The sequence below is a fragment of the Triplophysa rosa genome, linkage group LG4 (genome assembly GCF_024868665.1).
Source record: "Triplophysa rosa linkage group LG4, Trosa_1v2, whole genome shotgun sequence".
NCBI lineage: Eukaryota > Metazoa > Chordata > Actinopteri > Cypriniformes > Nemacheilidae > Triplophysa > Triplophysa rosa.
This window is the reverse complement of record NC_079893.1, coordinates 28099160-28111883: the sequence shown is the minus strand read 5'-3', so window position 1 is coordinate 28111883 and position 12724 is coordinate 28099160. Positions and strand designations below refer to the sequence as shown.

The 12724-nt window shown below is 36.7% G+C and overlaps 1 protein-coding gene across 2 annotated transcripts in view; it reads right to left on the bottom strand.

The window, feature by feature from the left end:
• The window catches only part of neurl1aa (neuralized E3 ubiquitin protein ligase 1Aa), a 57374-nt gene that overhangs the window by 20553 nt on the left and 24097 nt on the right, over positions 1-12724 (bottom strand). For both annotated transcript variants that reach the window (XM_057331373.1, XM_057331374.1), the window contains exons 2-3: positions 5351-5592; positions 3816-4137 (exon numbers count right to left, since the gene is read on the bottom strand). In XM_057331373.1, coding sequence (XP_057187356.1) covers positions 3816-4137; positions 5351-5592 — 564 coding nt within the window. The remainder of the gene's footprint in view (positions 1-3815; positions 4138-5350; positions 5593-12724) is intronic.

Here is a 12724-nt window from a genome sequence, read left to right as displayed (position 1 = left end):
TTAAATATTACTATTCCATATATTGGAAATAAGTGCTTATGTTTTTCAATATATGAAAAGCGGCAGTTCCTTTTGTATTATTTAATATATAATATGAAAATGAAAATAATAACTAAAATGAAAATAATTATCTTACAAATAGGCAAATGAACTAAAAAGCACCTGTCTTAATGCTGTATTTTAGTGCACAAAGCGTAACTCTCCAAAGTGCATATGACATTTATACATCACCGCATGAAATTATAGTTTCACTGGCAGGAATAAAAGGTTTCACAAAGGATATTATTAAAGTGGTCAGGTTTGAAGTTAAACAGATGACAGAAAATATCAGTGTATTTGAACTAAGTCAAGAAAGTGTATATATACTGTAGGCCTAAGTCTATAATATAACTCATAGAATAATCATATTCTAATAAATCATGAGCTTTTGGTGTCTCTGATTGTAGGGAAGTTATTATATGACAACTTGAATACGGTCTCTGCTGTAAAACCTGTCCTGATATGCATGCATGGCAACTGTAATACCCAATGAAGGCCATGTTAGTGTACATTATGTCAAGTGTTAGTAATCCATTTTCATACACACACCGGCATAATTTATAGGCATGCTATTTAGGTGGACGGGTATCTCAAATGATCAGGATCCACAGGGAAAGCCGTGTCGTAAGAGTGGGTGTGTGTGTGTTTGTTATTGTGTAAGACGTGTTAATGTGTACACCGTACGTGTGTGTTTTAAGCTCACAGATGCATGAGAAAGTTTCATCATGTATTTAGGCCCGAGGCACTCCAAACGCGGTTTCGCAAGATAAGAAAAGCTCAATTTACCAGCAAGAATTTATGGCATTTGTACAAATGAGTCACAAAACGTTCACATACATCTTTAAGCCTCGTTCTGTAAATGATTCACAAGTGGTTTTTTCTGGACTAATCAAGACAGGCATGAAAAAGCAACCTTTCCTGAGTTTGCAATTCATTGTTCGTCCATTAAGGTTATTACGTCAATGTTATAGGTGTACATTTTTCAGAGTATTAAAACAAGAAAAAAAAAGAGGGTGAGTAAATGATGATAGATTTTTTTTGGGGGGGTGAACTATCACTTTAAAGGGGTCATATGACACGGCTAAAATGAATATTATCGTTCGTTTTAGATGTAATGCAATGCGTATACACGGGTTACCTGACGGGAATCCAAAGCAATTGTACTGGCAGGTACGCCCACCTTACTTGAGTATACATTTGGGCGGTCTTAGTCAAATCATACCACGAACTGACGTAGATTTGTGGGGGTGTGGTTACACGAGGCGTTTCAGGCAGGTCTGGGTGAGCATTCGCTTTTAGATAGAATGCATCTTTTCTTCCGACACTTTCATTTTTGCAATTTTACGTGTCTAATACATTCATGGGCAACTTATAACACACATAAGACACAGAAAAACACGTATTCGCGCCATATGACCCCTTTAAGTTCATCCTTCAGTTAAAATTCTGTCATCATTTACTCAGCCTCTTGTCATTTCCAACCTGTATGACTTTCTTTCTCGTGCAGAACACAAAAGAAGATATTTCGAAGAAAGTTGGTAACCGAACAACACTGGACTCCATTCACTTCTTTTGTAAGGCCACAAAACCAGTGCAAGTCAATGGGGTCCAGTTAACAACATTTTTCCAAACATCGCCTTTTGTGTTCTGCGGAAGAAAGAAAGTCATACAGATTTTAAACGACAAAAGGGTGAGTAAATGAAGACAGAATCTGTATTTTTGTGTGAACTATCCCTTTAAGAGCATGACATTTCTAATTTTTCTAATCTCCTTATTCGTTATTATTGTTGTATAACATACTACATTAATGTCAATTTATATTGATAAAAACTACTGTCAATGTTTTTTACAGCAGTAGTACCTACAACAGCCTAAAAAACAGAATATCTTTATGTAACCAATAGCCCACATGGCCTAGTTGACACCACATCAAAATGAAAAGTCATTTTAAAGTTATTACATTATGATGAAAGATTTCAACGGCAGACTTTTTTTTGATAAGTGCACTGATGGCCTGTGTACAAAAAGACTTTTCAGCCTTGACTTAGTCCACCATTACCCATATGCTTTTCCTATAGCCATCATGTACATCAAGTGAGAGGAACTGAAGACTTAAAGAAAAAATTCTGCCATCATTTATTCACCCTCATGTCATTCAAACTCTGTACTGTATATGACTCTTTCTTCTGTGGAAGACAAAAGAAGATATTTCGAAAAATGTGCATTTGTGTCCATACAGTGGAAGTCAATGGGGCCCAAAGTGTTCGGTTACCAACATTCTTCAAAATATCTTCTTTTATTTTCTACAGAAGAAAGAAAGTCATACAGGTTTGGAATGACATGAAGGCCCTGCTTGCACTTACAATCCATTTCAGGCAGAGAAAATATTGCGTAGGCAGTGACCGAAACGCCGTGAAGTAAAATGATGTGGACACGCACACACACACTTACGCATACACGTGCATTCTTTGATTTCTCGGTGACACTACACTATCGAAGAACACGGGTTCAGCGGTGCATATCAACGCCGGCCCTTGTGGAGCCGAAGCACAGATAAAGTTACTCGCGTATGCACGCGTAGCGAAACGCATCCCACACGGCAGACAGATAGCGGCCGGGGAGGCTACCCTCAATTGCCACAGAGCTCAATTAGGATAAATGGAGCTATCTCTGGTGTGTGTGACCTGCTTCTATAATTAACATGATGACAGCATTACAGGCTGCTTCATGTATGCGTGAGACGCGAATGCCTGGACTATCCAACGGCTCTCACACCCCCAATCACGAACACGTACATGCATCGGTACATCAAAGGTGTATGGTATGCCTTTATGTATAAGCTGTATGATTCACAGAGTATATTTAGAGAGGGAGCTATTCTGGATCATGCACTTCATAAATGTTTTTTTTGACAACTTTAAAGCTGCAAAAAATCTGTTATTGAACAAGTGCATGAACATCCGTGTTCAAAACTATCTCTTTACTTTCCCCCAAGTCACAATAGTAAGCTTATAATAATTATCCATTATTTAAGCTGTCGGGTATGATTTCACAAAACATTTAGGCCCGGTTTCATAGACATTGCTTAGCTTAAGCCAGGACTATGCCTTAGATAAATTATAATATTTAAGTCGCTTTTATTAAAATGCCTTAGACAAAAACATTACTGGTGCGCATCTTGAGAAAAAACAAAGGCAATTACATATTTAAAGATATGTCAGGGCAATTTATTTTCAGTTAAGACGTCTCAAACTTTCATTTTAGTCTGGGACTTGTCCTAAGCCTTGTCTGTGAATCTAGACTTTAGAGTATGACGTAATGTAACGTTTTGAACAGAGATGGCGATAGAGAGGAAAAAATCTGGATTGCCAATGCAATGTCTCAGGAATTCGTAACTATTTTACAAGGTGGCTAATTCGTATGAATTCGTATGTTTTAATAAGATTTGCTTTCGCGCAGGTGACGGTTAGGTTTAGGCGTGGGGTTAGGAGAGGGAATTTTCTAATAATCGTACGTATTTGTTCGATTCGCATCGTACGAATTTATACGAATTATCGACCTCGTAAAATCGTAATGAATTGCAGCGTTCAGCTGTACCACATTGGTTACAATACTTTTTAAATCTTGTTATCTTTTTCCTCTTTAAACAGGTTGTAATACAAAGGGATTGCAGTTTGTCCTACAAACATTCACAATAAGACAAAGAACGTATATTAAACTTAATCAAAGTCAATGAAACCCCTTGTAGCGCTAATGTTACAATTTTCCGGACTCACCCAGTAGTTGTACTCCTCGTGTCAGACCGTACACGTCGATGAGAGCCCACAGCGGCTCTGTGGTCCTGACGCCACTGAAGAACAGCATGGGGCTAGAGTCGTTGATGCGATAAAACACTCTCCCCTTCTTATCCACCCAGAAGGATATGAGGTTTCCTTCGTTTGCAAACTCTTCCGGCAGGGCCTTGGCCCAGAAGCCGCTCTGAGATACCAGGTCGGGGCAGGCGTATTTGGGCAGGCTGTCGGGGTTGATTCGAGACGGGTCTTTAGAAGTGAATCCAAGGCGAAGTGCTCCACTCCAACAGCACTGCTTTTTAGTGATCTAGAGAGGAATAAAGACACCATTCAATGATCCTCATAGTCTTTTAAAATACACATGAAACACAGTATATCAAAGAAACGTTTTATGTCTTTTTTTGGCATAGCTAGAGTTCAGCGTTTTGAACCCTATGCAAAAGCTACATATTAAAATGAAGCTCTTTAGACGTTCTCCAAAACGTTTACTATTATGTAGAAAATGTAATTCTGTTGAGAAAGACAAAGATCAAAACAAAGCGTCCACCTAATAAAGTTAAACCGCGGAACTCAAAACAAGTTTCGGAATTCATTTAAACTTAAATGTGACATTTTGAAGCTATTCATACAATTATATCAAAGTTTCAAACCGAGTTATTGTGACCGTGGGGGCGGGGGCACGTTTTTTGATGGTCGTAAATGGCTGAACATAAGGAACGATTCAGGGGTTGCATGAGGTAGTTGTGTAGTAGTGTGTTTGGAGTAGAGGAGCTCTGTTTTATTTGACTTACAGTAACAACTGCCTAGACTCCAGGAATGAGAACTACAAACATGTCAGGAACACGGTGAGTTATATCAGAGCGTCCACGCGCTCCTGAGAATATCAAGATATGGAGAAACTGGACTAGTGAGTGAATGAGTACACACACAGATGTCTGCTTTGGCTGAGTAACTGGTTAGGCGAGATTGTGTGGCACAGTCTGGGTTGGAGTGTTTATTTTGCTTTGTTATTGCATTAACAAGCTGGCCTGGTAATGTTTAAACACGACTTTGCCACTTCATTTTCGCTACATTTTAAATACCTTTTAAGCTAACAGTAGATGTTTTATTCTTGCCCAAGATTTCCAATCTTAAAATATACAGTAAACATTCATGTGTGCAAAAATGAAATTGTTATTATCGTGCTTTTAATCAAGCTCAGATTATTAGAAAAATATTTGGAATAATTGTCAAGAATAATACAAGTCCTTATTTAAGAAATTTGAATGCAGAATTAGACAAACTAAAAAAAAATATTGCATGCCAAAATGCGTATCTACTGTATAGCTACAGTATGTAAAGAAACCACTGCATGCAAAAAGATAAACTAATATTTTGTTACACCCAATGGCCTCTTTGCAGATCCTCGGAAGTGTCCGTATCCGTCTACCCCCCATAAAACATGTTAGCGTTCCACACTTCCTCAGACTTTTCCAAAATTTCCAGTCTGCTGCAGTATCATCCATGCTATTTTTCCTCACCTTTAAGCGGACCTGCTCATACTGAGCTATTGGTCGATTGCTGAACGTGATGGCGTTGCAGAAGCTGGCCTGGCGTTTGACGCTCTTCTGTGTCAGATCCATGACGATCTGAGAGCCTTTGGCATTGCGGTGGAACAGAAGGGGGCTCACGGGTACACCTCCGCATGGATGCAGGTTCAGACAGCGCTTGGGTTTGTGGTGACACCTGTGAATGGTTGAGGGGAACGGTCCTCCGAAAGAGTCTGAAAGAGAGATTATTGTAAATTCATGTCTTGGCAAATGAACATAATTGACAAAATATGAAGCCGTAACTGTGTTTGTTTTCTCTCAGAAGTACTCGTGTTTACTCAATATGACTAAAGCCTGGACTTTACTTTCAAATCAATGAACCGCATAAAACAGCATCAGGCTTTCATTGTATGACTCAGTTTCACACTACGTTTGCTGTACCACATTTTCACTGGACAAAGTGATTCGTATCTATAGTCAACATATCTGATTCACTTTGCCGCACCAGTTTCGGTCCTAAAACAAAGCCAATTAGAGGCTGCGACAAAATAATAAACTGACACGTCGATGGGATGCAACCGAGAATCAAATTGTTTTACTTGATTATACTGTACGCCCACATGTCGAAAAATGTTTCCACCCTTACGCACCTTTAAATTTCAACACGTTACACCAGAAAATGCAGTCGCGGTAAAACTGGGCCACAACCTCGATTTAGCAGAAAGTTTACTAGGTAATGGTATAAATATTTAATTAGTACAAATGCAATTAGTAAAGTGAATTTGAAACAAGGTAGTTATATAATAAGGTAGTCTTTATTTGCTCCAAATCACAGAAAATACTGGAGCATCCAAGAGTGAACTATATTGTAACTTCTCCTTTCGTGAATTTCTCATTTTCCAAGACAAATCGAAAATCTATAAATCAAGATACATGTACTTGAAAGGAAATCTGCCAATGGGGTGAAAAATTTACCTTATGCTTGTTTAAAGCATATTCACTTAATTTTAATGTTAATATTTTATCTTTTTATTTGTAATATAGTTCATTTTTATTTTTCCTTTTAGAAAACAAAATATATTTTTCCATTTTTGCTAGTTTTAAGCATAAATTCACTTAATTTTCACCTTTCTATTTTTGCTGGTTTTAAGCATACTTAATTTTTATATTTTCTTCCAGAAAACAAAATATATGTTTCTATTTCCGCTGGTTTAAAGCATAAAACAAAAGATATTTACTCTTGTTTACTGAAAGAAAATATAAAAAGTGAGTATGTTTATGCTTAAAACAGGCAAAAATATCTGCCAATGTTTTAAGCATAAATCTCGTTTAAAGCATAAATTCACTTAACTTTTACGTTTATTTTTCTATTTTTGCTGGTTTTAAGCACAAACATAATTTTTTATATTTTCTTTCAGAAAACAAATTAGATTTCACTATTTTTGCTACTTTTAAGCACATCATGACAAAATTGCTATTCAAATCAAGATTGCTACACTGTAAAAAATGTATTTGTTGTTTCTTGTTGGTTCAACTTTTAAAAAAAAAGTTACCTGGTTGACTTAAATTTGTAGTTAATTCAACTTTCAAATATTAGTTAACTAATTAATTTGATGCAAACTTGTGATGACTAATATTTTTAGGTTGAATTAACACACTAGGTGACTATTTAGTTGAACCAACATTTTTTTCCAGTGTAGTAATGATTTAGTTTGCATTCATCTTATCAACTACATTATGAAACTTTATAATGTGGTCAGTAATGCAAATACTTCAGAACCACTACATACATTTATATAGATGCAATAGAGACACCAGCAGAAGGTTCCAGGTTTTTGACTACGGCTGTCCTTCTAGACTATCTCTAATGATTCATGTCCGGCATTCACTTAGTCTGCAATGTGCTCCTTTAACTGGATAACACACCATCACAGCTCCGTAATGGGCCAGACACAGTTGGAAGAGTTTTCACCGACACCAATCAGCTTGGCTATTGTGGCTCCCTTGTAGTAAACTGATAGTGGCCAGTGACATGTTTCCAGAGCAATGCAGATAACAGCCACGCCGGTCTCAAGAAGAGACGTGTCCTATGAAGAAAGACGAGCCATCTTTCTATATCTGACAGGCCTTGTGCAAAAACATCTTACGACAAAACGTTATATTGTAAACGCATTAATAAACCGCAGATGTCTCATCAGTATTGTACATTCTGTTTGGCTGTGTGTACGTGTGGGCCGGCCTGTTAGCAGACGGTCATTGTGCATCACCGTTTCAGTCTGAGCACTCTGAAATGAATAAATTACCAAACAAGCGCTACAGCTGTCAGACAGAAAATGGAGGTTAAGTAGAAGCTCAGGTTTCTTAGCAACGGTGCCACAGAGAAAACATTTCCTTTAATGCTGATCTGAGTTCAGCGTTTTTGCTTTCTCATACATCTGTGTAAAGATCAGTCTTAGGAAGCTGGTCTCAAATCAGCTTTGGTTTAAAGCATCTTGTAAATTTTAAATAAAATAAAATAATAATAAAACAGTAATAAATTAAAATAAAGACTGCTTTGTAAATCTAGGGTTAAATAAATTTGTTGCAGAATGGGTTTTACACGCATCATGAGTTGGCACGTTTATAAAATCTATGGGTTTGGTCTGTAACTCAAATCTAAACTTGGATCTAAATCTACAATCTTGTAGTGCTTGGAAAGGCAAGGATTGCCATTACAGAACCCCCTAGCAACCAGTAGTATCCACCCAGAGCACCATAGCAACCATCTGGCAACCATTCACAAACCCGAGCGTCACGACTTTGAGTCTCACATGAGCAAGCACCTCACTTTACTTCTAGAAAATCTAGTAATGAAAATAAAACGTGAATTTGGAGCGATTGTGAGGTTGTGTTAGCATCTGTGTACAGTTCTTTATAGTTGATGTTGTCATCCTAAACTTCATTATGTGAGATGCATAAAACACATACAGTGTCAGAACATGCAGAAACACAAACACATCATAGGTAATGGAAGTCAGTAACGCGAACGTTCTCCCGACACACAACGGATTCTGCTCTGGGCTACATAATACAGATGCATCATAATGCTGCCATTTCTATGGTAACCACACTTTTTTTGTGATATAACCATTGGGCGTAAGAAGTCTGTTACATAAGATCAACTCATGACGAGCAGCCATAATTTACTCACCCTCATGCCATCCCAGATATACAGTAGTGGCTACACGTGATGTCTGGGGAATTTTTCAGGAACTATGGGTTGTATTTGTATATTTAAAAGAAAAGCATAGAAAACTAAAAATCGAAGGAAATAAAGCTTTGACTACAATTGTATCTGTTTATAATGCTTGTTGATCCTCTCGTGTAAGTAAAACTTTGTAGCCCTTTAAAAATAAAATAAACTTAAATAAAAATTGAAACTATTATAAAATGAATCAAAATGATTATAAATATTATAAAAAATACGTTATGGATGAAAGCTTCAGTTTACACTCCAAGTACAAATACTGAACATGAATGCAAACAAAGTTTTCAATATTATGTTTAAATAAAATGCTATAAAATGTTAAAAAATGACCTTCATTTTCCAAAATGGGCTACACGATGACCTTTGTTAGCACAAAATGGTTTCTTTTTTAAATAAAAATATCTTTAATTTTATATGCATATAGGTCCCAAAATGTTAAAGCTCCAAAAATCACATGCAGTACATTGATCATCAAAAATAAATGCCTTCTGGGATTGCACGAAGGTGAGTAAATTATGACTGAATTTTCATTTTTAGGTATATCATTTTTCAATCTCTCTTATGGATTCGCCTATTCTGTTCTGTTCTGTTTCAGTGTAAGATTCTACAGCGTTTTTGTAATACCAATCAATGCTTCAACATACTGTAAGCAGTTTTTATAAATTCAGAAATGGGTTTAGTTAAGAACTCATTGGGGTGGTTTCCCGGACAGGGATTATTTTAAACCAGAACTATGCCTTAGTTAAATTAGGATAGTTAAGTTGTTTTCAAAAACATAGTTTACAAAAAACATTACTACATCTTGAGACAAATCAATCACACTGACATATTTTAAGATATGTCTGTGCAAGTAGTTTTCGATCAAGACACCTCTACCTCTAATCTGGATTAGCCTTAAACCCAGTCCGGGAAACAGCCCCATTGTGTAATAAACTGATAAACCAAACATTAATGTTCCTAAAATATCAAGTGCTAAAGGCTTTAATTGAAGAGGAGTGTAGAAATGACCTAAGAAGCACAGTATTCATAGGACTGTACTGTATGAATTGCTTTATTTAACTCGTCTGTCTCCTGTTGCCAGTCAGGTCGTGTTTATAATCGCTGTGTGGAATAAGATGCTAGTGTATCTCTAACCCCATTACAGTATCATTACCATGAGCACCTGTTCAGGACTGGAGGTCAAACAATGTCACGTTTTGGGTAAAGATGCAGCCTCTCTTCACGTTCAATGCTGGTCCAGCGGAGCATCCCAAAGGCATGTTTTCCAAATATACAAATTGATCCAAACTGGTTTGCGAAAGAGTATTTGAGATTATTTTATTGGACATATCGCAAGAAGGCTATAGTTTAGAGCAAAAAAAGACTGTTAAATGGCTTATATTTACTTAATTTCCTATTTTGCATGTGAACACTAAGAGGACTGTAAGAGCCTTAGGCTCAACTGTGAATATGTAAATACGGAAAGCCAGTTCAGGTGATATGATCATTATTTACTCAATCGTTTGCAAAGGTGTGTTATAGAAGTGTCTCTACAGGTTCCCATGCAGCAGGTTTTTATGTAAAAGTAGCACTATTACCAAAATCTATTGAAATGACGTTTAATTCTAAAAATATATTTTTATTTAGTTATGTCAAGCACTGACTTTATTTTGAAGTGAAAATTTCATATCAATTGTCCTGTTGTTTGTAATTGTTAATATTTGTACTGTATTTACACATTTGCCTCTGAATATCCATAAAGTGGTTTAGCATATCAGACGGCAGAAAGTAAATAATCTACTCACAAAACTGTTTTTCTTGAATCAGTAGACAGTGAGATTCTATTAACTGACATTAAAAGATTGTCAGAAAACATGCGGCTGTACAGTAAAATGTAAGTGCAAAAAGAGAGATGCATGGCACGGCTTGGCACAATATCCGCTTGGTTATTCAAATGAATATCTTGCTTCTGTCATTGGTTAAAACAGACAGGATATCATCAAAAGTGGGTCCAACACCAGCCCAAGCACGCATCACCTGGGGTCTGTACAAATATCTGATTAAGTGTCCTCACAGACATGATAGACACACTGGTATCAAGCATCAGCACAAGAGGATCACATAAATTCGTAATTATATATAAAGTATTTAAACAATAGCTCACGCCTGAAGGCAGACACACAGGGTGTGCACTTGTTTATACTAAACACAACTTTTCAATAATACTGTATATCCTAACATTGCACTCGTAGATCCGATTGTTAAAACGTTATTATTTAAATTGTGAAAATCAAACGTGTCTTTACTCCGAAGGCTTAATTTTGTGTCTTCTAGGCATGTAAAATATGATGCTCGTGTTGCACGTAAAAAACTAACAATAGCATGTTGATCCAAGCTTCCATTATAGTATAACCAAGATTAACGTACATACACTCTTGGTTTTTTATTTTATTTCGTTTTTAGTTTTTCTGAGCAACTGAATCTAATTTAATGACCATGAAGTCTAGAATGTAATTACCATGTGCCTGTCATATTTTTCCCCAGAATAAAAACTTATTCATATTTTAGGGTTTTGATGATTCTCAGTATTGTAAAACATGACTTTTTTACATGATTAAAAACATTTTATTTTTTTATTATTTATTATTAATGATAATTTTAACTTGTATCATCATGCTAGTATTTTTTATAATGAATTATTAAAATAAATGTATTGACATGCTTATTTAAAGAATTGACTGGATTAAAAAATATACATTTATAAAAATTCTACATATTTTTTTCAGAAACAAAATGTCTAAAAATAGTCCGATTTTTGTCTTATCAATTACAAATGCTGTTTATCGATTCTTATTTAAGGACGCAATACAACCTGGGCATCTTTTTTACAAGTTGCATCCGTTTCCTGCTGTTCTGAGGTCAGTGTCGTAAGTATCGTTTTGGCATGTGCAAAGGTGCATATCTTTTTTAAATTAGGCTGTAATAAAGATAACATCAGTTTCCATCTATTGTTTCATTGTATTCTGTTGCACCTGTGTTCACAATCATGTTCCGAACACAGTTAGCAACTATGTGGTCGCGTGGCAATACCTTTATGCGAGCGTTGTGGATAGAAACCCTGGTCTTCTGCCACGGCTCGTTCCTGGGTGATCTGATCCGTACATAAACACCAGCGTGAAGTGGTGTCGTTTAATTTCTGCAGAGCGGGGGGTGGGGGTTAAATGACTCATCAAGGATGTTGTGCTTCGCCAGTTGCAGCGGATGGTTACTTAGCAGCATCAGGCACCTGACCTGCAAATGTGTTTCTGTCACGCCACGGTGCAAGAAATGCACCGGTAGCGGGGGTTCCACATACAAGCCCTTCCCCCACTTGCCTACTCAAATCCATCTCCAATAATCCGTCACCACCCCTCGCTTGCGTGTCGAACAATTACTGATAATCAATCACAACGTGCCCCATTAAAAATTCTAGTCCAAACAAACGTTTGTTCCAGTGTTAACAGTTTCCGTATGTTGTGTGCACATGGATCGCTTGTTGTGCTTTCAACAAAAGATGTCATGGTAATTGATTCAACAATTACAGCGCATGGTACGAAGCTCTAAACAAATTAGCTTTGTCTATCAACGTGAGCCCCCCGCTAAGCTCCGCCCCCAAGTCACTGTCACTCATGCTTTACGCAAATTTAAGTGTGTTTCCAAATAAAATGCTTATCACAGTCAAGTCATTCCAAAACGGTATGTTTCTGCAGAACACAAAAGAAGATATTTTGAAGAATGTTGGGAATCAAATAACACAGACCCCGATTGACTTCCATTGTATCGACACAAAACTTTAGAGACATTTCTCAAAATATCTTCTTTTGTGTTCCAGTAAGTCATATACAGAAATTCGATTGGGTGAACTATCCCTTTAAAAAAATTAAAAGCCTTAATAGTCAATTTAGAAGCTATTAACTGATCAACACCGACGAAACATTTAGGGTTTAATACCGTGTAAAACACGGTGTTATGGACATTTCGTTTTCTTTAAGACCCAAACAGAGCAGAACTAGCAATTTGCTACACAAACATCCATAAATATGCATTCATATTTGCTCCAGTTCTAGTGGAAAGTTCAACAGCACAAGGAATGTCTGGAG